The 26844-nt window shown below is 37.1% G+C and overlaps 1 protein-coding gene and 1 non-coding gene across 3 annotated transcripts in view; one reads left to right on the forward strand and one right to left on the reverse strand.

Moving 5' to 3' along the window:
- Positions 1 to 26844, forward strand: part of VIRMA (vir like m6A methyltransferase associated) — a 72323-nt gene that overhangs the window by 28485 nt on the left and 16994 nt on the right. For both annotated transcript variants that reach the window (XM_012772850.3, XM_076005155.1), the window contains exons 9-17: positions 3071 to 3562; positions 5640 to 5794; positions 7875 to 7957; positions 10671 to 10764; positions 10902 to 11446; positions 11981 to 12216; positions 12678 to 12930; positions 16594 to 16811; positions 23248 to 23380. In XM_012772850.3, the coding sequence (XP_012628304.1) occupies positions 3071 to 3562; positions 5640 to 5794; positions 7875 to 7957; positions 10671 to 10764; positions 10902 to 11446; positions 11981 to 12216; positions 12678 to 12930; positions 16594 to 16811; positions 23248 to 23380 (2209 nt within the window). The remainder of the gene's footprint in view (positions 1 to 3070; positions 3563 to 5639; positions 5795 to 7874; positions 7958 to 10670; positions 10765 to 10901; positions 11447 to 11980; positions 12217 to 12677; positions 12931 to 16593; positions 16812 to 23247; positions 23381 to 26844) is intronic.
- LOC142872008 (U6 spliceosomal RNA) lies at positions 15966 to 16072 on the reverse strand. The gene has a single exon (XR_012920258.1). It is a non-coding gene; the product is annotated as a U6 spliceosomal RNA (small nuclear RNA).

Genomic DNA, 26844 nt, shown 5'->3' on the forward strand with positions numbered 1-26844 from the left:
AGAGCAATTATAGTACTAGGACTTGGCAATATGACCTAGTAAATAAGAGAAAGTAAGAAGGCACAAGAGGTTTCTAGCAAGGGTAATAATAATAGGAACTTATTTTATTGATAGAAACTAGTAAATTAAGAGAGAGAGTACATTTTGAAAGGAGAAATAATTGCATTATGGAAGGATTAGTTTGAAGTGATCGCAAGACTCTAATGTCCTAATGTCATATGTCAGCGACCACAAGATCACTAAGATTCTCTAGGAGGATTCGAAAGACTCAGCATGTAGTTATACTCAACAAAGGAAAAAGGTACGTGGGACAAAGTCTGGTGAAACCAGTCGTAAGCTTCCAGGGTCCTCTCATTGGAGTCGCACAGGGCCCACGTTAGTCCCCTAGCAACAAGTTGTGATAACGTGTGAAATGTTATAACATGTGAAATGTTGCCTGTTGAGGAGGCTCTTTAGAAAGTTGGCACTCAGGACTTTTTTTATTTTTAAATGACAATAATTGTAAATATTTATGGGATACAGTGTGATGTTTTAATATATGTATGCATTGCACAATACTTAAGCCAATTGGCACCCTGGCTTTTTATTGAGAGAGAGCCATGTAGGCATTCACTGCCTATCATGTATGAGAATTCCAGGTTCCTAGAAGGGAAGCAGGTGTTCAGCATAACCATATTTGCATAAATAATGTAGGCACAGCGAACCATTCTTATTAGTTGGGTGTGTGGGAATCCTCCCAAAATGCAGGCCTCTCTAAGAATAAGCAGTCTGAGGCCTGCTGTGTTAACTGTTTTCCACTAAGGTGGTGAAAGATGCTCTTAGAGCATGGTAGTTCTGGAGTTTTGTCTTCTGTTTGATTTTGTAGTAAGCAGTTACTGGAGTGGAGGGTGGTGTTTTTTATCATGAAATAGAAGCATTAGTTTAAGCAGTAGTAGGATTGAAGAGTCAGTTTTCACTTTTGATAAAAATGAATTCTGGCCTTTAACTTACTTATCAGTAATGATTTGGCAAGTGTTTGTGGAAGCTATTGTGTCACTATTCACAGTGACTAAAATTGTGACGAGAATGAATCAAAATTTTAAATAATTTTTATGCTTTTTAACATTCAAAAAATTACAATATTCTTCCTAACTCAAAATTAACAAATTTACATTAAGTTGGTCTTCTTTTGTAGTTAAGAGATGTCTTTACAGAACTCCCCTACCCATTTTTGAATTTTTGGAAAAATATTGTTTTGGTTTTTTTTTTAAGTCTAGTTAGGTTTCATTTTGAAAAAAGTTGATTTTAAAAGAGTCTAGGGAGGCTGAGGTGAGAGGATGGCTTGAACTCAGGAGTCCAACCTGGGCAATATAGCGAGAATGCATCTCATTTAAAAAAAAAAAAAAAGGGAAAAAAGAGTTTAAATCTGGCAGGGCCTATTGGTAAGCAGGAAATCCATACATATAAGAAAACGGATGCCTAAAGAAGTGGTCTGTAGCATTTATGTCCACTTTGGAGTATTAGATAAATTCATTCTTTTTCCCCTGAGAGTATGTATACTAAAGAATAGTTTTTAGGCTGGGCATGGTGGCTCATGCCTATAATCCTAGCACTCTGGGAGGCCAAGGCGGGCGGATTGCTCCAGGTCAGGAGTTCGAAACCAGCCTGAGCAAGAGTGAGACCCCATCTCTACTATAAATAGAAAGAAATTAATTGGCCAACTAATATATATAGAAAAAAATCAGCTGGGCATGGTGGTGCATGCCTGTAGTCCCAGCTACTCGGGAGGCTGAGGCAGAAGTATTGCTTCAGCCCAGGAGTTTGAGGTTGCTGTGAGCTAGACTGACGCCATGGCACTCACTCTAGCCTGGACAACAAAGTGAGACTCTGTCTCAAAAAAAAAAAAAAAAAAAAATAGCTTTTAGATTTGATAAAAAGAGGGCTTGCTATATATAGTAATATTAACTAGTAACATATTAAAAATTGATAGTTTGACAGTTTTTCCTCCTAGAGATATTAATTCAGATCTCCTAGAGTAAATCTGAATATACAATATTTTTCTATAGTACAGTTGTCCCTCAGTATCCGTGGCAGATTGGTTCTAGGACCTCCCTTAGGTATCAAAATCAGAGGATGCTAAGGTCTCCGATATTAAATGGCATAGTATTTGTATATTCTCTAGTATAACTTAAATAATTGGCTATATGAATAGTTGTTATATTATATTGTTTAGGGAATAATGACAAAAAAAATCTGTGTATCTTTAGTACCGATACATTTTAAAAACATATTTTCAATCCACAGTTGATTGAATGTGGAAGTCACAGATATGAATGGCTGACTGTACATATACTATATTTTTCTTGGATACACTAGTGCACATATACTGATATGCCATGAGTAGACTAGGACCATGGTGAAAAAGGAGCATTTGATAAGTGGCCTAGAAAGAAGACCTGGAATTTAAAGTCAGGGTTAACTCTGGAAAGAGAAAACTTGTCAACAGTTATTTATTGAACATCTGTTGAGTACTAGATAGGAGAAAGCCTCACAGAACTTTCATTTTTATTTGGCCTAGTTGGGAGAAGTCTTGCTACTCACATTATATTTTCATTCAAAGCAATATATTACTGAGGATAAGGAATATGGTCATTAAAAAATTTTACTAGTGGCCGGGCGCGGTGGCTCACGCCTGTAATCCTAGCACTCTGGGAGGCCGAGGCGGGCGGATTGCTCCAGGTGAGGACTTTGAAACCAGCCTGAGCAAGAGCGAGACCCTGTCTCTACTATAAATAGAAAGAAATTAATTGGCCAACTAATATATATAGAAAAAATTAGCCGGGCATGGTGGTGCATGCCTGTAGTCCCAGCCACTCGGGAGGCTGAGGCAGCAGGATTGCTTAAGCCCAGGAGTTTGAGGTTCCTGTGAGCTAGGCTGTTGCCACGGCACTCACTCTAGCCTGAGCAACAAAACAAGACTCTGTCTCAAAAAAATAAAATTTTTTTTTTACTAGTTTTCAATGTGGTGAATATTGGCTGAATGAAGAATGCTTTGCACTTACTTGATGTATATCAATTAACTTGTCCACAGGTATCTTCATAGTCATCACTTCTTGGAGTTGGTTACCTTGCTTCTGTCAATTCCCGTAACAAGTGCCCACCCTGGTGTACTGCAAGCCACAAAAGATGTTTTAAAGTTTCTTGCACAGTCACAAAAGGGTCTTCTTTTTTTAATGTCGGAATATGAAGCAACAAATTTGTTGATCCGAGCTCTGTGTCACCTTTATGATCAAGATGAAGAAGAAGGTCTCCAATCTGATGGTGTTATTGATGATGCATTTGCCCTATGGCTACAGGATTCAACACAGACGTTGCAATGTATTACAGAACTATTCAGCCATTTTCAGCGTTGTACAGCCAGTGAAGAAACTGACCATTCAGATCTCTTGGGAACCCTTCACAATCTTTATTTGATTACGTTTAATCCTGTGGGAAGATCAGCTGTTGGTCATGTTTTCAGTCTTGACAAAAATCTCCAAAGTCTTATTACTCTAATGGAGTACTATTCCAAAGAAGCCTTAGGGTAATTTTCTACTTACTCCTTAAATATTCTATTATGTTAGGAAACTAGATCACTAATAACTAATCGCTAATATAGTTGCTTAAAAGAAGGTGTTGCTTTGAAGGAAAAACACTATAATTCTTTTTGACATAACACATAACTTGTTAAGTGACAATTAGAGTGACAGAAATCTCTAATACAGGGGTCCTCAAACTTTTTAAACAGGGCCAGTTCACTGTCCCTCAGACTGTTGGAGGGCCGGACTATAGTTTAAAAAACTGTGAACAAATTCCTATGCACACTGCACATATCTTATTTTGAAGTAAAAAACCAAACAGGCGGCCGGGCGCTGTGGCTCACGCCTGTAATCCTAGCTCTTGGGAGGCCGAGGCGGGCGGATTGCTCAAGGTCAGGAGTTCAAAACCAGCCTGAGCAAGAGCGAGACCCCGTCTCTACTATAAATAGAAAGAAATCAATTGGCCAACTGATATATATATAAAAAATTAGCCGGGCATGGTGGCACATGCCTGTAGTCCCAGCTACCAGGGAGGCTGAGGCAGAAGGATCGCTCGAGCCCAGGAGTTTGAGGTTGCTGTGAGCTAGGCTGACGCCACGGCACTCACTCTAGCCTGGGCAACAAAGCGAGACTCTGTCTCAAAAAAAAAAACCAAACAGGCAAAAACACTCGCATGTGGCCTGCGGACCGTAGTTTGAGGATGCCTGATCTAATATATACGATGTGTCTGTAAAGCAATGAAATGGACCTTTTAGCAGCTTCTTTCAGTTTCCCTGTGGTGTTAACAAAGGTTGCAACTGTAATACCCCTTCTGTTTTATTATAGAGGGGAATTATTATTTTTTTAATATATGTATTTTTAAGGCTAGTCAAGTGAAGCAGTGGGAGTGGAGAAGGAACAAAGTAATCTGTAACTGTTTGTGATTAATTGTAAACACCACTGCACTTGGACCAGACTGTAAAGGGGAATTCTAAGGAACAGGAATATATATATATATATATATACCTTAAGAATAGTGAGGGCTCTTTTGCTATCTTGTGCTCTTGCCTTTTAAGGCATTCATGGTGCTTTGGTTTCAGAATTGCTTTGACTAGTTGGAGGGGAATTAAGAATAATAGTTTTGAAGAACCTGCCTGGTAGGGCAGAGGTAGTGTATGAGAAGAGAGACTTGGCCGGGCTTGGTGGCTCACGCCTGTAATCCTAGCACTCTGGGAGGCCGAGGCGGGCGGATTGCTCGAGGTCAGAAGTTCGAAACCAGCCTGAGCAAGAGCGAGACCCTGTCTCTACTATAAATAGAAACAAATTAATTAGCCAACTAATATATATAGAAAAAAACTAGTCGGGCATGGTGGCACATGCCTGTAGTCCCAGCTACTTGGGAGGCTGAGGCAGGAGGATTGCTTGAGCCCAGGAGTTTGAGGTTGCTGTGAGCGAGGCTGACGCCGCGAGACTCTGTCTCAAAAAAAAAAAAAAAGAGAGAGAGACTTGCCCTCTTCCCAGCTCATGTCACACAAAGCAATAACATCCAGGTTAAGCTCTTCACAATGGGGACTTGGTATAAGTGACAGCTCTTTTTGGTTGTGGGGGTGGGGCACCTACGAAAGGGAAGCAACAATGGCTTCTGTGCCTATCCATATCTTAATACTTCTCTAGTGGAAGACTGAGTATTGAAGGCAAGTGATTACGCTTGTTCCTATTTATCTTGATTGGACAAATATTTTTTTTTTTTTTTTTGACAAGAGTATCACCTCAAATGGACAAATATTTTAAAGGAGACAAATGAAGTATACTTCTTAATCTTTTATTGCTAATGAAATATACTTATTAATATTTTATTTTTCTTCTGATCCTATTTCTTGATAGAATTTTACTTTCCATAGTGATATGTTTTATTTTTATATACTTTTAAATAGTGTTTTCAGGTGAATTAGATGTGAACTGTAAAATCTAATTTCTTGTCTTCAGGAAGTTAGTCATGTTTTATTGTAAATTTCCTTGGTCTCTTTAAAACCAAGTAGAAAAAAAATTCTTCCTGAAAAATTGCTTTTGTACCCAAATCTTACAAACCTTATTTTGTTACAGCGATTCCAAATCGAAGAAGTCAGTAGCTTATAATTATGCATGCATACTTATTTTGGTGGTGGTTCAGTCTTCTAGTGATGTTCAAATGCTTGAACAACATGCAGCATCTCTCTTGAAGCTTTGTAAAGGAGATGAAAATAATGCTAAATTGCAAGGTATGGTACTGAAGTTATTTTAATCATTTGTAACATGAAAAAAGCCTTTGAATATCTGTAATAAGTACTTCATCATGTTTTGATAATATACCTAGTACTACTCTGTTTTTAACTTCCTGAAATTACCTTTTATGAAGATAGTTCTGAAGGTTGATAAAATATTTTAGTATATAAATGAAAAGGTTTGAAAGTGCCTTTTTCTGGAAAGTCATGAAGATTGGTGTTTAGCTGAAGTTTCTAATCAAAATGGAAGAGATAGTACTTTAAAGACAAACTCACAAGTTGAGTTTTGGGTATGGTTTTGCCTCTGTTTTGCTGTATATATATTTCTAACTACAACATCGTTCAAAACATAATTTAGAAATCTGTTAGTGGATTAACACATTTTTGCCGTCCTCAAAAGTAAAGAAGAATGAATATGAATATTATTTTTTTTAAGTATATAAATGTGTATTGAATGAAGTTTATGGCAAACTTTATGTGGGCAGTCTCAAAGTTTAAGATAATCATGGCTTTTAAATTATTTTATTTTGATTCTTGGCTTTCTGACCTTATCAAGTAGAAAATTTGATAACACTGAGTAAATATTATAAAAATGCTTTAAAATAGCTTTGTGACCTCTTTTCTTTTTAATCCTAAATTTTACATGTGATATCTCCAATAAAAGATAGTAAACTCAGCTTCCTGTCCTAGGAATAGATTTTTTCCTTTAAGTATGCTTTTATAAAAGGAGGGCACACAGTGGCTTCAAAAGTATGATTAATGCTTTACTACTTTTTTATGGATGATAGGTACACTGCAGTTTGTTTTAATATTACTCATTAATACTGTTCATTTGAGCTATGTATTCTGTATATATGAAAGAGTTAATTTAAAAATGCATAGGAAAAATATTCAGATGTGTATAGCAATAATCCTCACGGAAGAGTACAGAACCAAGGGGAGACGTGTCTGTTTTTCATGTCCTTTAATCATGCCTATGAAGTGTCTGGAATTGGTATGTCACTTTTCAAATTAGAGTGTGCTTTTCTAGAAATATTTTTGGTAGTAAGAGAGTAGGCATTACGGCATAGCTTCTAGGAGAATTTTGTGTTTGGTTGCAGTAAAGGGTAGATTTCATTTGTGTTTATTTAAAAAGTTTGCTGTTACTGTTTTGGCATGATAGTAATTACTTTTAATTTTATAAAGGCAAATTAAGAAATTGAAAATTAAAAATTCATATTAAGGGAAAAGAATCTCAGCAAGATTCCTTTAGAAATTAATATATTTTGTGTCTACTTTTTGGGGGAAGTGAGGCAGTGGCAAAGATAGAGAAATAAACACTATGTTATATTAGTTTATAGGCCCTCTATTTTGTAAATATTTTTTAAATGTTGTAAATTGATTGTTTCAAAAAATCCATTTTAATTAGGTGGACTGTAAGCATTTAAAGATTTAAGTTTTCGGAAACCAGATAACTAAGAATAGTTGCTTCTTATTTCTAAACCAGAATACCGTGTTTTCCTGAAAATAAGACCTACCCATAAAATAAACTGTAGCAGGATTTCTAAGCATTTGCGAAATATAAGCCCTACCCCTAAAATAAGACTTAGTGATGGGCGTGGCTATGCAGCATATCTGCACAACCCATGCATTTCATCGCAGAGCTGTAAAGAAGACCAGCAGCCATTCTTATCTGCCCCATCGTGGCAGCTACTATCCCAGAGGTGACCGGAAAGGTGCGGGCAGCCCCACCAACAAGGTGAGCTCCCCTGTCAGGTCCTGGCCATCCTGTGCGTGCTGCAAGCTGAGGTTTTGAGGGGAAAATAACACATCCCCTGAAAATAAGCCCTAGGGTGTCTTCTTGAGGAAAAATAAATATAAGACCCTGTCTTATTTTTGGGGAAACACAGTATTAGGGCTGCATTTAGATTTCTTTTTAAAACTTGTTTAAAGAATTAGACACTGGTTCATCACTGTATGAAATTTAGATTATTGGAATCAATATGGATCTGATAATTTTCCTTCAAAAGAATACTATTACTTTTTTTGTCATAACTGCTTTTATTTTTAAATATTATTAATTATTCTTGTTTTTAAGAACTTGGCAAGTGGCTTGAACCTCTGAAAAACCTCAGATTTGAGATTAACTGCATCCCAAACTTAATTGAATATGTTAAACAGGTAAGTAAAACTTAAAAGCACTTTGCTTTTATGAAACTGTGGTTACATATAGTGATACTGCATTAAATCACTTGTGTAGATGATGCAGAAATTGTTAAGTGTCCCTGTTTAATTTATTAGACTTTGTAGATGCAGATTGTATATGTAGATTGATGTGTTATTATGTGTTTGTATGAACACACATGCACAAAATACTATGTACTATCAGATTCTGTCCTATTTTTTACTTTATTAATACCACCTACCAGCTTTATGACATTTATAAAAGTGTTTTAAAGTTAAATGTTATGATAATATAACATAACTGTTCAGTTAAGCTTTAATTGGTGAAAAAGAATTTCACTCAGAATATTTAGGTGAAAATTGATAGGGCCAATTCCAGATAATTGCAATGGAGGCTGGTTCTCTTTGTTGTTAATTTGGGTTGGTCAAATCTGTAGTTGACATAATTCGTAAAAGTTGAAATTCATAAAATTTATAAAACTCAATAGTAGAAACGATTCTTATGCAGTTCAAGTAATTTATACTGAAAAAAAATCACTGCATTTTTAGTTAGTCTTGGAAATTGTTTTTTCTTCTTTGTTCCTTAATTGATGCGATGTGTAGCATAAGAAGGGCTAAAGATATTCATAGATAACATAAAATGTTTTATGCTAGAGGGGCAAAATGAACCTTGAATTATCTCCTCATTTAGTAGGCAAACTCTGTATGTATGTGTGTGTGTTAGAGAGAGAGAATGTGTAAACTGTCTTGATCTTGGAATTGCAGTGTGTGTTATTTAACCAATTTATGTGTATTATTTAATCTGTTGCTATTCTGACACAACAGTAAAGTATTGTTTGGGCTTATCTGCTTCAGGTATTTCTTTACTAATTTCTCTGCCCTTGTCTTTTTTTACTCCATCTCTCCTATAAGCACTTTTACTTCCTATTATACCATCTTGTTCTTCTGTGTTCTTACTCTGTGCCTCAAATGACATCTAGAGCTTTTCATTATATTCTCTTTTATTTAGCAGAAGTACAATTAATGTCCTGTAAAGTTAGATGATCATGTATTCTGGGTACTTGTGCATGGTTGAGTGAGTATTAACAAGATGTTCAATAAATATCAGATGACTTGAATAAAAGTCTTTAACCAGTAAGAAGTTTAGTTCTAGAAATTTGCATTACATGCTGTAATTAAGAGTTTTCATTTTTGTGTAAATCTTTATCCCATTAATTATGTTTATTATAAGTGGTTCTTTCCCCAGATAGACTATAAACAGTTGATCCAAGATCAAAACTTCATTCTGTGACTCCCTGCTGTCTTGTGGAGAAAAATAATTCAATGAAAAGATAAAGTGGGAAACATACAAAAGAGAAGAATTTTTTTATTAAGTTTATAAACAGAGATTTAGAAGTTGGAATGGTAACTTTTGTTTTTTAAAGACTGGGTCTCACTTTGTCACTCAGGCTGGAGTGCAGTGGCTCACTGTAACCTCAAACTCCTGGGCTCAAGTGATCCTGAGCCTCCGAATAGCTAGGACTATGGGCACATGCCACTTCTCCCAGCTAATTTTTTAAACTTGTAGAGGCGGAGTCCCGTTGTATTGCCTAGGTTGGTCTATGGCTTCTGGGCTCAAGGGATCTTCCCACCTCAGCCTCCCAAAGTGGTAGGATTATAGGCATGAGCCACCAGCCAGAAATTGGAATAGTAACATTTTTGAATGCTATTTCTTCCAAGTTTTTAAACTGTTTATCATGCTGGTCCGTGAAAGCTACAAAAATTTAAACATAACTATTTGTTGCCAGGAAACATAGCATAGGCAGATGCTAATGACATAGACAATGAATGTATTTTTCCTCTAACCTATTCCCCAACTGGTTATAATAACTAGGCCCCCTTGGTATCTGCTTTTAAAAAAAATATATGTTATGTAATCCAAAAATATTCCCTGTTGCTTCCTCAGTTTTGAAAGAGGTTTAGTACTCGCAGCGCTTTTTAAATAAAGAGTCATAGCTTGGCCGGGCTAACACTCTGGGAGGCCGAGGTGGGCGGATTGCTCCAGGTCAGGAGTTCGAAACCAGCCTGAGCAAGAGCGAGACCCCGTCTCTACTATAAATAGAAAGAAATTAATTGGCCAACTAATATATATAGAAAAATCAGCCGGCCATGGTGATGCATGCCTCTAGTCCCAGCTACTCAGGAGGCTGAGGCAGAAGGATTACTCGAGCCCAGGAGTTTGAGGTTGCAGTGAGCTAGGCTGACGCCACGGTGCTCACTCTAGCCTGAGCAACAAAGTGAGACTCTGTCTCAAAAAAAAAAAGAGTCATAGCTTCATTTTTGGGAGAGAAGATGTATTAAACGGATATATAAAAAGGGAGTCATTTTAAACTCCTAATAGAGAGAATCTTAGACACTTCTGTATATTACCTGTGTTTTAGTCGGTACTTTTTAATGTACTTGTGTATTATATTTGTTCTTTTATTTACATAATATATAGTACATATATGCCAAATAGTACATACAGTACAATCTGTGCCAAAGATTAAGTAATCTTGATCAACTTCTTTAGCTCTAAGGCATTTTTCATGTTTTAAATTTACTTAATAAATATAAAATATTGCACACACTTAACTTGAAGATGTTATTTTTAACTAATGACGTTTGGAATTTTCTCTTGCTCTAATGGGTACCAAGAAATACAGCTTCTTGTTCATTTTTATTTTTAAAGAATATTGATAACTTGATGACCCCAGAAGGAGTTGGCCTTACCACTGCCTTACGTGTTCTCTGTAATGTGGCATGCCCACCACCTCCTGTTGAAGGTAATGTGGTTACTATACTTTTTAAAACTATTATTCTTTAAGCCTAGTATAAGTATCATTTATTAAATATTTTAAATTCTTAACCATTATTAACATGTAAGTAATTAGGTTTTTTTTTTCTTTTATCCTATATAAAGGTCAACAGAAAGATCTGAAATGGAATCTTGCTGTTATTCAGCTTTTTTCTGCTGAAGGAATGGATACCTTTATTCGAGTTCTGCAAAAGTTGAACAGTATTCTGACTCAGCCTTGGAGGCTCCATGTCAACATGGGGACTACCCTTCACAGAGTTACTACTATTTCAATGGCTCGCTGCACACTCACTCTTCTTAAAACTATGTTAACGGAACTCCTGAGAGGTGGATCCTTTGAGTTTAAGGACATGCGTGTTCCTTCAGCACTTGTTACTTTACATATGCTACTGTGCTCTATCCCCCTCTCAGGTCGTTTGGATAGTGATGAACAGAAAATTCAAAATGATATCATTGATATTTTACTGACTTTTACACAAGGAGTTAATGAAAAACTCACAATCTCAGAAGAGACTCTGGCCAATAATACTTGGTCTTTAATGTTAAAAGAAGTTCTTTCTTCAATCTTGAAGGTTCCTGAAGGATTTTTTTCTGGACTCATACTTCTTTCAGAGCTGCTGCCTCTTCCATTGCCCATGCAAACAACTCAGGTATCACTTCCATATAACATGCATCTTATAAATGACTGCAGTAACACTTTTTAAAAAGCCAGTGATTTTGTTAAAAAACAAAAACAAACCCTCATCTCCTTGCCCCCCAAAAGACATAAAATAACTGGATGAGGGGGAGATAAAACTGAAGCAAGTTGTTCATTGAGGAAATATGGGGGTAACATTTTAAATAAATTTATGTTAAAGTGAGTTTTATTATGCTGTTATGTATACTTGTACTTACATTTTTGTTATTTTAAATCCCTTTTTCCTCCTTTATCATCATGTGTTAGAGTTTGTCAATAACTAGGTTGCTTCACCAGTGGACTCTACTGAACTGACTGCTAACCTGAAAACGATAAGATTTCTTAGATTCATTGAATTCAAGTGAATGTTTAATTGTATAATAGACAATTAAATGTTTTAAGCATGCAGTAAAGATGTTCTTTTCATAACAGTTTTTCCTGAACAGTTTTTGTGACTATAAATAAATATAAAAAATCTACGTATACACACATTATACTTTTTTAACAGGTTATTGAGCCACATGATATATCAGTGGCACTCAACACCCGAAAATTGTGGAGCATGCACCTTCATGTTCAAGCAAAGTTGCTCCAAGAAATAGTTCGCTCTTTCTCTGGCACAACCTGCCAGCCCATTCAACATATGTTACGGCGTATTTGTGTTCAATTGTGTGACCTTGCTTCACCAACTGCACTTCTGATTATGAGAACTGTGTTGGATTTGATTGTAGAAGACTTACAAAGGTATTTTCATTTTGCATTAAAAAGTTTTTCCTCAAGTTATTTTTGACACATACTTTTTTTTCCACTTACAATTTGGAAACTTAGGTTTACATGTATACTATATATACATGTAAATATACATATATAAATATGTATATTTATGTATATATGAATATATGTAAATTTTTTAATTAGAAAGCTTTAGATTTTATTTCATGTGCAAGATATCTTGAAGGTCTTGATTTTTGGGTTTTTGAAAGGTGAACTACAAAGAAATACTCTAAGAAAATATGCTATTGAGAACCTCAATTTATAAAATTATGCAGTAATTGTAAAATTCCAGAGAAATTGTCATTATGTTTGAGGAATGAAATGCTTTCTACAAAATTTGTATGAGTTGATATGTATTGAAAAATAAATATTAGATAAACAGTGCTTTAAAATCAAGAACTTGTTTACTAAATGTATTGATTTTATTTCAGCACTTCAGAAGATAAAGAAAAACAATATACTAGCCAAACCACCAGGTTGCTTGCTCTTCTTGATGCTCTGGCTTCACACAAAGCTTGTAAATTAGCTATTTTGCATCTAATTAATGGAACTATTAAAGGTGATGAAAGATATGCAGAGATATTCCAGGATCTTTTAGCTTTGGTGCGGTCTCCTGGAGACAGTGTCATTCGTCAACAGTGTGTTGAATATATCACATCCATTTTGCAGTCTCTCTGTGATCAGGTAATTATAATTATTTTATAAGAGTGTGTGTGTGTGTGTGTGTGTGTAAGCTTCTCTTGATGTAAATCTTGGCTGTGAGCAAAGAGCTCTCACCTATGTTTTGTTACTTCTGTTGTTTAGGGAGATAAATTTGACTAGTGAATCAACAGTAAAGTATTTGGTGCTTCATAGCTTTCTTTGAGTTAGTACTTCATGGGTTTCTCTGAAGAGATTTTTCATTTCCTTTATAAGATCATAACCTTGGGTAATTGCTTTATGTGCCACTGTTTGTATATTTTTAGGGTCAATTATGTCTACTATATTCATTTTCCTTCTAATTATATTACACACCAACTTACTGTTTTTATAACCGTGTGATTGGTTGAATTAATATGTTTTCTTGTTAGGGAAACTTTTGAAAGCATCATAAGCTACTACAGTTTTAGTGTATTTCAGACTGTATTTATAGATGTTGGGTAAAAGTAGCAGTGTTTTTTCCTGTTGTCTATATTATTATTTCCTGTTGTCCGGACTTCTAGTTTATAGTTTCAGGAGTTAGTGAGAATTGTTTTAACTTCTAAAGCTCATTGTAATTGGTATCTTTGGAAAAGATTTCCATTTCTAAGTGTTTTAGCTTGTCAGAATCCTCCTGCTAACTGGTTACCAGATGGGATTTTTTTCAGGCAAAATATAATTTTAATAGAATTCCATGTTAGAAGATTATCTTTTTCTAGCTTAATAAAAATCTAGTTTGGTTACATTTAAGACTCAAGTCAAGAAAGAACATTTTTTGTGTGACTTGTTTTCACAAAAAGGGAACACAGCCGAAAATAATTTTGAACCTGATAGAAAGGATTTTTAAGTCCTTATACCTCAAAATGTCCATTTGTTTGGTATTTGTTCTGTAATCCACTTTGGATTGCATGACTACACTGAATAGCACTATAGCATCCTTGCTGCCCTGATCACACAAAGCTCATTGATAGCCTCACTTTGTTATATTTCCTTTCTGATTCAGGCTTTGTTTTATAGTTTTAAATCAAGATGAATACTGGTTTACAGTATGTTGAAGTGATTAAAGGTGATAACACACACCCTAAAACATACCCCAAAAATGGTCTAGTAAAATACAGTTTACTCCTAGTAGTGGGAAGTTTTACAGTTATTAGCTAACTTGCTTAGAAATAGAAAAGCTGAATTTTAGAATATATGAAAAATAGAGGAAAATATTCGATTGGAAAACTGTGGCTAAAAGTTCATTTGCTTCATCCATCCCTTGTGATATTTTAAATTCCAATATTGCCATGTGTGATGGCATATGCCTGTAATCCCAGATCTTTGGGAGGCAGACGTGGGAGGATCACTTGAGACCAGGAGTTCAAGACCAGCCTGGGTCTCTGTGAGACCCCGTATCTACAAAAAAGTTTAAAACTCAGTTGGGTGTGCTGATGTGCACCCATAGTCCCAGCTACTCAGGAGGCTGAGGCAGAGGATCCCTTGAGCCCAAGAGTTCAAGGCTGCCCTGAGCTGTGATTGTGCCACTAGCCTCCTACCTGGGTGATAAAGCGAGACTGTTTCTTTAAAAGAAAAAAATCCCGATATTGTTATGTTTATTAAGCATTATTTCTGTGAATAGTTTCTTTATAAACCCAAAAGATAGAAATAATACAGTGATTTAAGTATTTTAGTACCAAAATACTTTTTTTATTTAACCATTTGAAAATAGAAACTACAATTCACTGCAATACAGAAAGAATATTTTTTAGGCTGGGCGCGGTGGCTCATGCCTGTACTCCTAGCACTCTGAGAGGCTGAGGCGGGCGGATTGCTTGAGGTCAGGAATTCGAAACCAGCCTCAGCAAGAGTGAGACCTCTGTCTCTACTATAAATAGAAAGAAATTAATTGGCCAACTGATATATATATAGAAAAAATTAACCGGGCATGGTGGCACATGCCTGTAGTCCCAGCTACTCGGGAGGCTGAGGCAGGAGGATCACTTGAGCCTAGGAGTTTGAGGTTGCTGTGAGCTAGACTGACGCCATGGCACTCTAGCCTGGGCAACACAATGAGACTCTGTGTCAAAAAAAAAAAAAAGAAAAGAAATATTTTTTAAAGATATTCTTTTAGAGTAAAAATAATGTAAAGTAAAATATTTAAGTCTTTATTTATTTATTTATTTAGAGACAGAGTCTCACTTTGTTGCCCAGGCTAGAGTGAGTGCCCTGGCATCAGCCTAGCTCACAGCAACCTCAAACTCCTGGGCTCAAGCAATCCTTCTCCTCAGGCTCCCGAGTAGCTGGGACTACAGGCATGCACCACCATGCCTGGCTGATTTTTCTATATATATCAGTTGGCCAATTAATTTCTTTCTATTTATAGTAGAGACGGGGTCTCGGTCTTGCTCAGGCTGGTTTTGAACTCCTGACCTGGAGCAATCAGCCTGCCTCAGCCTCCCAGAGTGCTAGGATTACAGGCGTGAGCCACCATGCCCGGCCTGTCTTTATTTCTTTAGGTGTGTATTCTTTTATTTATTTATTTTTTTTTGAGACAGTGTCTCGCTTTGTTGCCTAGGCTAGAGTGAGTGCCGTGGCGTCAGCCTAGCTCACAGCAACCTCAAACTCCTGGGCTCAAACAATCCTTCTGCCTCAGCCTCCCGAGTAGCTGGGACTACAGGCATGTGCCACCATGCCCGGCTAATTTTTTCTATATATATTAGTTGGCCAATTAATTTCTTTCTATTTATAGTAGAGACGGGGTCTCGCTCTTGCTCAGGCTGGTTTCGAACTCCTGACCTTGAGCAATCCGCCCGCCTCGGCCTCCCAGAGAGCTAGGATTACAGGCATGAGCCACCGCGCCCGGCCTGTATTCTTTTATTACCTTTAATAAAGAGGCAAAATGATTTCTTTATTCTTTTTTTTTCTTAATCTTGGCATATTACAGGGATACAAATGTTTGGGTTACATACAATGTCACCCAAGTCAGAGCTTAAAGCGTGTTCATCCCCCAGTTGGTGCTTACCCCACTCATTAGGTGTGAACATACCTATCCCCTCCTCAAAAATATAAAATGCTTCATAAATTTGTGTGTCATCTTTGCGCAGGGGCCATGCTAATCTTCTCTGTATTTTTCTAATTTTAGTATATGTGCTGCTGAAGTGAGCACATATTTTTTATTCTTAATGTGTTTAGCCGGGCGCGGTAGCTCACGCCTGTAATCCTAGCTCTTTGGGAGGCCGAGGTGGGCGGATTGCTCCAGGTCAGGAGTTCGAAACCAGCCTGAGCAAGAGTGAGACCCCGTCTCTACTATAAATAGAAAGAAATTAATTGGCCAACTGATATATATAAAAAAAAAAGTTAGCCCGGCATGGTGGCGTATGCCTGTAGTCCCAGCTACTCGGGAGGCTGAGGCAGAAGGATTGCTTGAGCCCAGGAGTTTGAGGTTGCTGTGAGCTAGGCTGACGCCACAGCACTCACTCTAGCCTAGGCAACAAAGCAAGACTCTGTCTCAAAAAAAAAAAAAAAAATGTGTTTAAATGTATGTTTGGGATGACACCATAGCAATAGTAGTTTTATGAAATAGTTATTAAGTATTAATTGCTATGTATTTCTCAAAAATGCTAAGTGATGGTGATAATAATTTTATAATTTTATCTATTTTTTTCCTGCTTCCTTCCTCCCCAACAGGACATTGCACTTATTTTGCCAGGCTCTTCTGAAGGTTCTGTTTCTGAACTGGAGCAGCTCTCCAATTCTCTACCAAACAAAGAATTGATGGCCTCAATCTGTGACTGTCTATTGGCTACACTAGCTAACTCTGAAAGCAGTTACAACTGTTTACTGACATGTGTCAGAACAATGATGTTTCTTGCAGAGCATGATTATGGATTATTTCATTTAAAAAGGTAATGCTTTGTCTAATATACTCTTAGATTTAATTTTTTCATTGTCACTCTCCTCCTCCAAATTAATTACTTTATACTTATTGTAGAAAGTTGTAGGTATGATTTCTTTCATGAGAGAAATTTTGTGTTTGTGTAAAAGATTCATTAGCAGTGAAATGCCATGCTAGAATCTTTGGGATTAAAGATATAGACTGAATAGATAAACAGTGTGAGCATGATACAGTATCTAGAAAGAAATCCTTTTTTTGTTTGTTTGTTTTTGAGACAGAGTCTCAACTCTGTTACCCGGGCTAGAGTGCCGTGGCATCAGCCTACCTCACAGCAACCTCAAACTCCTGGGCTCAAGCAATCCTTCTGCCTCAGCCCCCTGAGTAGCTGGGACTACAGGCATGCACCACCATGCCCGGCTAATTTTTTCTATATATTTTTAGTTGGCCGATTAATTTCTTTCTATTTTTAGTAGAGAAGTTCTTGCTCAGGTTGGTCTCTAACTCCTGACCTTGAGCAATCTTCCTGCCCCGGCCTCCCAGCCTCCCAGAGTGCTAGGATTACAGGCGTGAGCCACCGTGCCCGGCCTCAAATTAATTTTAACTCAGCCATTCCTCTAGAAAACAAAATACAGTCAGCCTTCCATTTCCATGGATTCTGTATCTGTGGATTCAACTGTGATTGAAAATATTATAAAAAACAACAAAAGGGATAAACAAAATGTGTGTGGGGGGTGTGTGTGTGTGTATATATATATGATGGACTACTACTCAGCCGTATAACCTATGCACATTCTCTTACATGTTTTAAATTATCTCTAGATTACTTGTAATTACTTGTAATACCTAATACAATGTAAGTGCTATGTAAATAGTTGTGTTTTTACATATACAACTATTTAATGTATTTTTTAAATTTATGTTATTTTTATTTGTGGTTTTTTTTTTTTTTTTTTACCTCCAATACATTTTGAGGGTACAAGTGTTTTGTGTTTCATGGATGAAATGTATAGTGATGAAATCAGGGCTTTTAGTGTACTTGTTGCTTGCATAGTATACATTTACTCAACACATAATTTTTTTTTATTCTGTTTCCCAGGCTAGAGTGCAGTGGCATCATCATAGCTCACTGCAGCCTCAAACCCCTGGGCTGAAGCAATCCTCCTGCCTCAGCCTCCCAAGTAGCTGGGATTACAGGCACGTGCCACCACGCCCAGCTATTTTTTGTAGAGATGGGGTCTCACTCTTAGGCTGATCTTGAACTCCTGGTCTCCCGCCTTAGGATTACAGGCGTGAGCCTCATCTGTAATTTTTGATCCCTCATATCACCTCCCACCCTCCTCCTTAGTTTGCTGTGTCCATCATTCTGCTTTGTATTAGCATACATACCCATCGTCTAACTCCCACTTATAAGTGAGAACATACGGTATTTGTTTTCCATTCGTAGGATACTTAGGATGATGGTCTTTACTTCCCTCCAAGTCGCTGCAAAAAACATTGTTTCATTCCTTTTTATGGCCGAGTGGTACTCCATCATATATATGTGTGTGTGTGTGTGTGTATATACACACACACACACATATATATGCCCAGTTTTCTGAGGACCTTTTCTTATCTGTAATTTTTTCCTAAGTCATCTTAACCTATTCTCTTTTTCCTTTTTGGCTTTTATCTTTCTGCTAAGCTCTGTGTAGCTCATTAATCTACTTGACATTTCTACTTGGCTGTCCAATGGGCATCTCATTATTCTTGTGGATTATTTCTCCAAAATATATCCTGAATCAGATTGATTTTCTCCATCTTCATAGCTACTGGCCTTATCCAGGCCACAATCATTTCTTGCATAGCCTCTTAACTGGTCTCCTTGCTTCCACTATTGTCTCTAAAAGTCATTCTCTCAGCAGCCAGAGTAATTTTTTTAAACTTAAAACAGAAATATGTCATTGTTCTGCTGAAATCCTTCTAATGCTTTCCTGTTGTACCTCAAATAAAATCCAAACAAGTCCTTGATATAATAGTAGAGCTTCATACAATCTAGCTTTTTTTTTATTTCGGCATATTATGGGGGTACAGATTTTAAGGTTTCAGTAAATGCCCATTTTTCCCCCTCCCCCCACAATCTAGCTTTTGACTTATCTAATAAAACTAATAAAAAATAGTCCATTTATCTTCACTTTTTGTTCTGCTGTCAAGCTCATTTCTCCAGGCTTTTTATTTTCCCTGAAGTGTTTTTCTCCTAGATTCTTTCATGATTTATTTCATCATTTCACTCAGGAATCTGCATAAATATATGTCCTGTTTAAACAGCCTATCCAAAATACCCTGCCCTTTGTGTCCTTGTTCCCTATCCTTCATCATATTTTTCACTATATTTATACATTAGATTATATAGATTTGTAACTTATTTGGTTATCTCTCTGTCTAGAATATAAGCTGCATTAGGACAGGAACTGTGTCTTCTTGACTATACTCTTTCCCCAGCACCTAGAAACCTGATACATAGTAGGCACGATGAAGGAATGGAATTGGATACTAGATTCATCTAGTTCACAGATATTTATTGAATGCCTTCTGTGGACCATACACTGATTTTAGGTGCTAGAGATTCAGAAAAAAGAAGAAAAATCTGTGTCTTCTTTGTGCTCTCATTCTACTGGAGGTTGTAAATAAAATACATAGTGTGTAACAGAGAAAACATAAACCAAAGGAGAGGGATAGTGAACACCAGAGTGAGGGTCGGAATTGCCATTTGAAATATGGGAACAAACTTGATCAGGGAAGTCCTTGCTGTAACTGAAAAGCTGGGCCTTGAACAGAGGTAAAGAATGAAACGTGCTAATATCCTGGGGAGAACAATTGCAAAAAAGCATGCCTGAGATGTCTGAGAATCCGCCCTGAGGCCACAGAGGCAGCTCTTGGAGTCGACAAGGAGAAAAATTTTAGGGTATCTGGTTATAGAGGTAATGGGGGCATGAGGTGGGGGAAATATCACCAAGGCCCTTTGGAATTATTATAAGGGCCGTTTTAAGCAGAGATAGCACATGATCTGTTTTTTCTTAACAAGTCACTATATACTTTTTCCTATATTTTCTCATATAGTCCTCACAACAATCCTGAGGCAGGTTATACTTCAGAAAAAATATTTTTTTCTTTAGATACTTTTAGATTTCCAGAGGAATTGCAAAAATAATAGCACCGAGTACAGGTATATCCTTCACCCAGTTTATATTTATCAAAACTAGGAAATTAACCTCTTTTTTTTTTTTTTTTTTGAGACAGAGTCTCACTTTGTTGCCCAGGCTAGAGTGAGTGCCATGGCGTCAGCCTGGCTTACAGCAACCTCAGTCTCTGGGGCTCAGCGATCCTACTGCCTCAGCCTCCCGAGTAGCTGGGACTACAGGCATGCGCCACCATGCCCGGCTAATTTTTTGTATATATAGTTTTAGTTGGTCAATTAATTTATTTCTATTTTTGGTAGAGACGGGGTCTCGCTCAGGCTGGTTTCGAACTCCTGACCTTGAGCAATCCACCCGCCTGGGCCTCCCAAAGTGCTAGGATTACAGGCGTGAGCCACCACGCCCGGCCTTAACCTCGTTTTAATATATTTTTTTGAGACAGTCTCACTCTGTTGGCTCTGTTAGAGTGCCGTGGCGTCAGCCTAGCTTACAGCAGCCTCAAACTCCTGGGCTTAAGCAATCCTGCTGCCCTCAGCCTCCCGAGTAGCTGGGACTACAGGCATGCGCTACCATGCCCGGCTAATTTTTTCTATATATATATTAGTTGGCCAATTAATTTCTTTCTATTTATAGTAGAGATGGGGTCTCGCTCTTGCTCAGGCTGGTTTGGAACTCCTGACCTCGAGCAATCCGCCCGCCTTGGCTTCCCAGAGTGCTAGGATTACAGGCATGAGCCACCGCTCCGGGCCTAGTCCTGTCCTTATTTATCTCTTTCAGTATGATTACATGATTCATTTGTAATATGGTTAGGTTCATTTTTCGTAGTCTGTATTCTTATTTTTTCCTCATATTCTGATTGATTTTTGAAAAAATTTTATATCCAGTAAAATTTATGTTTTGTGGTGTACAATTCTGTGGATTTTGACAAATGCTTAGTTAGAGCCATATGTTTATCACTGCTGTTCCATTCAGAGCAGTTTCATCACCCCAACATTCTATTATGCTGCCCTTTTATACACAACCCCTCTATCCAACACTAGCCACTACTGATGTAATTTTATTCACATAGGTTTGCTTTTTATAGAATGTCATATAAATGAAATTATGCATCTACCCTTTTGGGTCTTGCTTCTTTCATTTAGCAAAAAGCACTTAAGATTTGTTAAGTTTGTTACATGAATCAATAGTTCTTTTTATTGGTAACTAAATTCCAGCAATCTGGGTTGTTTGTAATTTTTGGTGGTTATATGTAAAGATGCTATAAACCTTTGGAAACAGTTTTTTTTTTTCATTTTTTTTTTTTTTTTTTGAGACAGAGTCTCACTTTGTTGTCCAGGCTAGAGTGAGTGCCGTGGCGTCAGCCTAGCTCACAGCAACCTCAAACTCCTGGGCTCAAGCGATCCTCCTGCCTCAGCCTCCCGAGTAGCTGGGACTACAGGCATGCGCCACCATGCCCGGCTAATTTTTTATATATATATCAGTTGGCCAATTAATTTCTTTCTATTTATAGTAGAGACGGGATCTCGCTCTTGCTCAGGCTGGTTTTGAACTCCTGACCTTGAGCAATCCGCCCGCCTCCCAAGAGCTAGGATTACAGGCGTGAGCCACAGCGCCCGGCCGGAAACAGTTTTTTTTGTGTGAACCTAAATTTTCATTTCTCTTGGGTAGACACCTATCAGTAGGATTGTTGGGTCATATGGTAGGTGTATGTTTAACCTTACAAGAAATTATCAAACTGTTTGCCAAAGTAGGTATACCATTTTGTATTCCAACCAGCAATGTTAGAATTCTGGTTGCTCCTCATCTGCAACAGAACTTGGTTTTAACAGATTTTTTATTTTAGACATTCTAATAGCTATGTATTAGGCCTCAGTCTTTGATTGACCATGAAAGTATGACTTACTTGCTCATGATTGTATGCACTGGCTGGTAACTGTGGTCCAATTTTGAACCCATGCTTTTCCATTGACAGTGTTATCTGTGTGTTTAATCTCATTTCTGTTTGTTGTACCTTACCATATTATTTCGTGATAAAGTTCTCAAGAGCCAGGAGTCTTATCATTCTTCCTTTTTGTTTTTATTTATTTATTTATTTTTTTTTTTGAGACAGAGTGTCACTCTGTTGCCCCAGCTAGAATGCTGTGGCGTCAGCCTAGCTCACAGCAACCTCAAACACATGGGCTCAAGCGATCCTTCTGCCTCAGTCTCCTGAGTAGCTGGGACTACAGGCATGCACCACCATGCCCGGCTAATTTTGTCTATTTTTGGTAGAGACAAGGTTTTGCTCTTGCTCAGGCTTGTCTCAAACTCCTGAGCTCAAAGGACCCACCCACTTTGGCCTCCCGGAGTGTTGGGATTACAGCTGTGAGCCACTGGGCCTGGCGTCATTCTTCCTTTTATATTGCTTTACCAAAGTCTTGTATAATGGGATCTCAAAATCTAAACAATTTTCCAAATACAGACACTAGATGTTTAGTGTTATCATACTTACTTCCATTTTGGCTAATTATGTTATAGCTTAAAGGACATAATTGAACATTAGAATACTTTGCCCTTAAATTCTAGACTTTAGATATATATTGTGATTGTTTATTAACGCTGAAATCTTTCTATATCAGGGGTTGGCAAACCGGCCCCAAAACCACATCCAGCCTGCTGCCAGTTTTTGTAAATACAGGCCAGCCATCATTTATGTGTTGTATAAGACTACTTTCCCACTGCACTAGCAGAGTTGAGTAGTTGTGACTGAGACTGCTGTTGTGTATAAAAGATAAACTAAGTTACATAAGAATCTGCAATGTATCATATTTACCATCTGACTCTTAATGGAAAAAGTTTGCTGACCTCTGCTCCATACCCTCCATTTCCTTCTGTCAGATTATAATGTCATAAGGATAGTTATTCCTTGTAGTAGTTACTTAAGTTAGCCATTCTGGGCAGGCTTCTGAGATAGCTATAATCTTATGTTAGAGAAATCCTCAGATTATAAAAAGTTTAAAAATTAGAGAAATGGCAAGTTTCTTGTTAAGTTTTATAAATTTATTATTTGGGGGAAAATTTTTAAGAGCTTGATGCTTAGCTTTAAAAGGACTTGGTAGCTATAGATACTGCTTCGTTACATTGTTTTTGTAGACAAACACACCAAAGTACTTTTTACATTTTTCAGAATGATAGACTAAATTTTATTCTGTTTGAACTGAGATAGTTCATTTCTTATACTAGTTTTATATGCTTGTCTTTTAAACAATATCTCTTTATTTTTTTTATTTATAGCTCTTTAAGGAAAAATAGTAGTGCTCTGCATAGTTTACTGAAACGAGTGGTCAGCACATTTAGTAAGGACACAGGAGAACTTGCATCTTCATTTTTGGAATTTATGAGACAAATTCTTAACTCTGACACAATGGTAAGTGTATTGTGTATATATACTTGGTATTTCTTAAATTTACAATCTTTGTCATAAGTGAAAAAATCACTTCAAAAGTATCTTAGAACTTAGAATAGTGGGGATTTTTTGCACCCTCACCTCACTATAAATACAGGTTTTTGATTAATTTTTTAAAAAATTTATGTTTAAGAGTAGAATATATTCAACTTTATTTTAGTAGGCATCATTAATTTGTTGATACCTTATGACTTTGTAACTTAAATAGAGAAAAATACTACCTTAGTGCCTTTTTATAATTCCTGACATTTAGTTACCTTACTAGAGTAATTCAGGACAGTCAAGTTTTGTGAGTTTCTCAATTATTTACTTGTCATTTAATTAAGCACTTACTGATTGTGTTTTGGATATTGTGATTTTGGGGTGACTAAAAAGTTTATTACATTATGCTAGAGTGTCTTAAATCCATGAGAGATACATGAATTAAAGATTATTTTCCCACTCTAAAATCTTATTGTTAAAATTTAATTAAGACTTCTATTATTAGTATTTTCCAAAAATCATGGTATATTATGGGCGCAATTCTGGAAGTTATTAATATACTTGCCCTGCTAGGCATAGTGGCACACACATATAGTCCCAACTACTCAGGAGGCTGAGGCTGAAGGATTGCTTTATCCCAGGAGTTCTAGTCTAGCCTGTCCAACATAGCAAGACCCCATCTCTATTTTAACAAGTTAAAAGTTTAAAAAAAGATATGCTAGCCTTTAAAAACTTGTTTGGGGTCAAATAAGTTTGGAAATGGGCGGTGGGGTGCGGTGGCTCACGCCTATAATCCTAGCACTCTGGGAGGCCGAGGTGGGAGGATTGCTCAAGCTCAGGAGTTCGAAACCAGCCTGAGTAAGAGCGAGACCCTGTCTCTACTAAAAATAGAAAGAAATTAATTGGCTAACTAATATATATAGAAAAAGAAAATTAGCCAGGCATGGTGGTACATGCCTATAGTCCCAGCTACTTGGGAGGCTGAGGCAGCAAGATTGCTTGAGCCCAGGAGTTTGAGGTTGCTGTGAGCTAGGCTGATGCCACGGCACTCACTCTAGCCCGGACAACAAAGTGAGACTCTGTCTCAAAAAAAAAAAAAAAAAAAAAAGTTTTGGAAATGGGCACATTAATACCCATTAACTATACACATTAGTATATTAAAAGCTCTAAGAGGTCCTGGGGTGCTTTGCTGCAGTGTAATCCAGCAGTCCAGCTGTGCCTAGATGTATTACCTGTGAAATGCTTGTTTGTGTGTGTACACATCCTGTGGGTCTGTGTGTGTGTGTGTGTGTATGTATGTATACACACCCTATAGATCAGTATGTATTCTGTCAATACTGGTTTAAGAAATTCAGCTCATATTTAAGATTTCTATTTGGGGAGAATTGTAGAAGACCTATTTAATCTATTATTGCTAAAATAAATATATGGGATTTCATATGAAAAATAAATTTACTGGTTAGTGTGTTCTCTCTTATGCATGTAATTTATTTTGAGAATATTTAATCTACTAAGCCTTTCTTGCCTGAGCTTTGTTTGTAGTTATTGTCTTGACAATTTTATTGGAAAATTACTGCTTGGTTTGTGTTATATCTAGTTTGTTAGAGTGATTACATTTACCAGATACTTTGATTCTGAAAGAGTGATATATTTAACAGTAGAGCTATGCTGCCCTAAAGAGATTAGAATTTTACTTGTTGGAAGACTGTTTGATCATTAGTTTCTTTAGATCTTAAGTAATACATTGTTAACATATTAGTTTGACAAATTTTCTTACACATGTCATCAGTTAAACATTTTTTGATCAAAAACAACTAACTAGTATTCATTCATGTTATCCACAATTTGCTGGGCCCTCATGATTGCTAATTAATGCTTTTATTCATCCCTCATCAGTGCATTTCCTTTTCTTACCTCCTTCATTAAGAAGATCAAGGCCATCCTTTTTAACCTCTAAATCCTTTTACTACCCCCTAGATTCTTTGCCCAGGCTAGAGTGAGTGCCGTGGCATCAGCCTGACTCACAACAACCTGAATCTCCCGGGCTCAAGCCATCCTACTGCCTCAGCCTCCCGAGTAGCTGAGACTACAGGCATGTGCCACCATGCCCGGCTAATTTATCTATATATATTAGTTTGCCAATTAATTTATTTCTATTTATAGTAGAGATGGGGTCTCGCTCTTGCTCAGGCTGGTTTCGAACTCCTGACCTGGAGCAATCCACCCGCCTCTGCCTCCCAGAGTGCTAGGATTACAGGCGTGAGCCACCGCACCCCGCCTTACCCCCTAGATTCTTTCCCTGTCCTCTAATCTATTGTTTCCTTTCTTAATCAGAAGAAAATAATACCCATGCATCACTTCATTTCTACTTATGACCTGGATCTTGTCCTAGTATTTTTCCTGATTCCTTTTCTGTCATCTGTTTTTATAGCTATCTGTGCCATTAGCTGTGCCTTTATGTTTTATATGCCTTGCCTTCATACTATTGATCTTCCCTGACCTCCAAAATAGAAATCATGAAATAGTAGCCAACTTTCCCTCATAATCATCATCTTCAACAGTAGCTGATTCTTGTCAGTTTTATGCACAAAACCTTTTGTACTTCACTCCCTATTTTATCGTTTCATCCCCATTACCATAAATTTCTCCTCCTTGCTCATTTTTTAGTATTTTTATTGAATTATAATTCACATGTCATAAAATTCACCCTTGTAAACTGACAATTCAGTGTTTTTCAGTGTATTTATAAAATCACGAAGCCATTGCCACTATCTAATTTCAGAACATTTTTATCCCCTCAAAAAGAAGCTTCATCCCCATTAGCAGAAACTCCCCAATTCTTCTTTCCCCCTAACCCTGACAACCACTAATCTATTCTCTGTCTTTATTTCAATTCTACAACAAGGGCTGCTAGGATTTTGATTCGAACTGTTGAATCTGTAGGTCAGTTTTCAGAATATTACTTTGTTAACAGTATTAAGTTTTCATATCCATGGAGATAGTAGGTTGTCTTTCCATCTATTTAGGTCATCTTTAGTTTCAACGTTGTTTTATAGTCGTTAGCGTACAAGGCTTATACCTCATTTGTTACGCTTATGGCCCTAGTATGGGAAGTGTGGTATCTGGTATGTAGGGGTGGTGGAGGTTTTGGATGCTATTATAAATGGAATTATTTTCTTAATTTCATTTCTGGATTGTTTATTGCTAGTGTTTAGAAATACAATTTATTTTTTTTATTTTAGAGGCAGGATCTTGCTGTTTCTCAGGCTGGAGTGCAGTGGCCTGATCATAGTTCACTGTAACCTTGAATTCCTGGGTGCAAGTGGTCCTCCTGCTTCAGCCTCCTGTGTAGCTGGGACTACAGGTGCACACCACCATACCCAGCTAATTTTTTTTGAAAACTTTTTGTAGAAATGATGTTTTACTGTGTTGCCCGAGCTGAT

This window comes from Microcebus murinus, chromosome 7 (assembly GCF_040939455.1).
Source record: "Microcebus murinus isolate Inina chromosome 7, M.murinus_Inina_mat1.0, whole genome shotgun sequence".
Lineage (NCBI taxonomy): Eukaryota > Metazoa > Chordata > Mammalia > Primates > Cheirogaleidae > Microcebus > Microcebus murinus.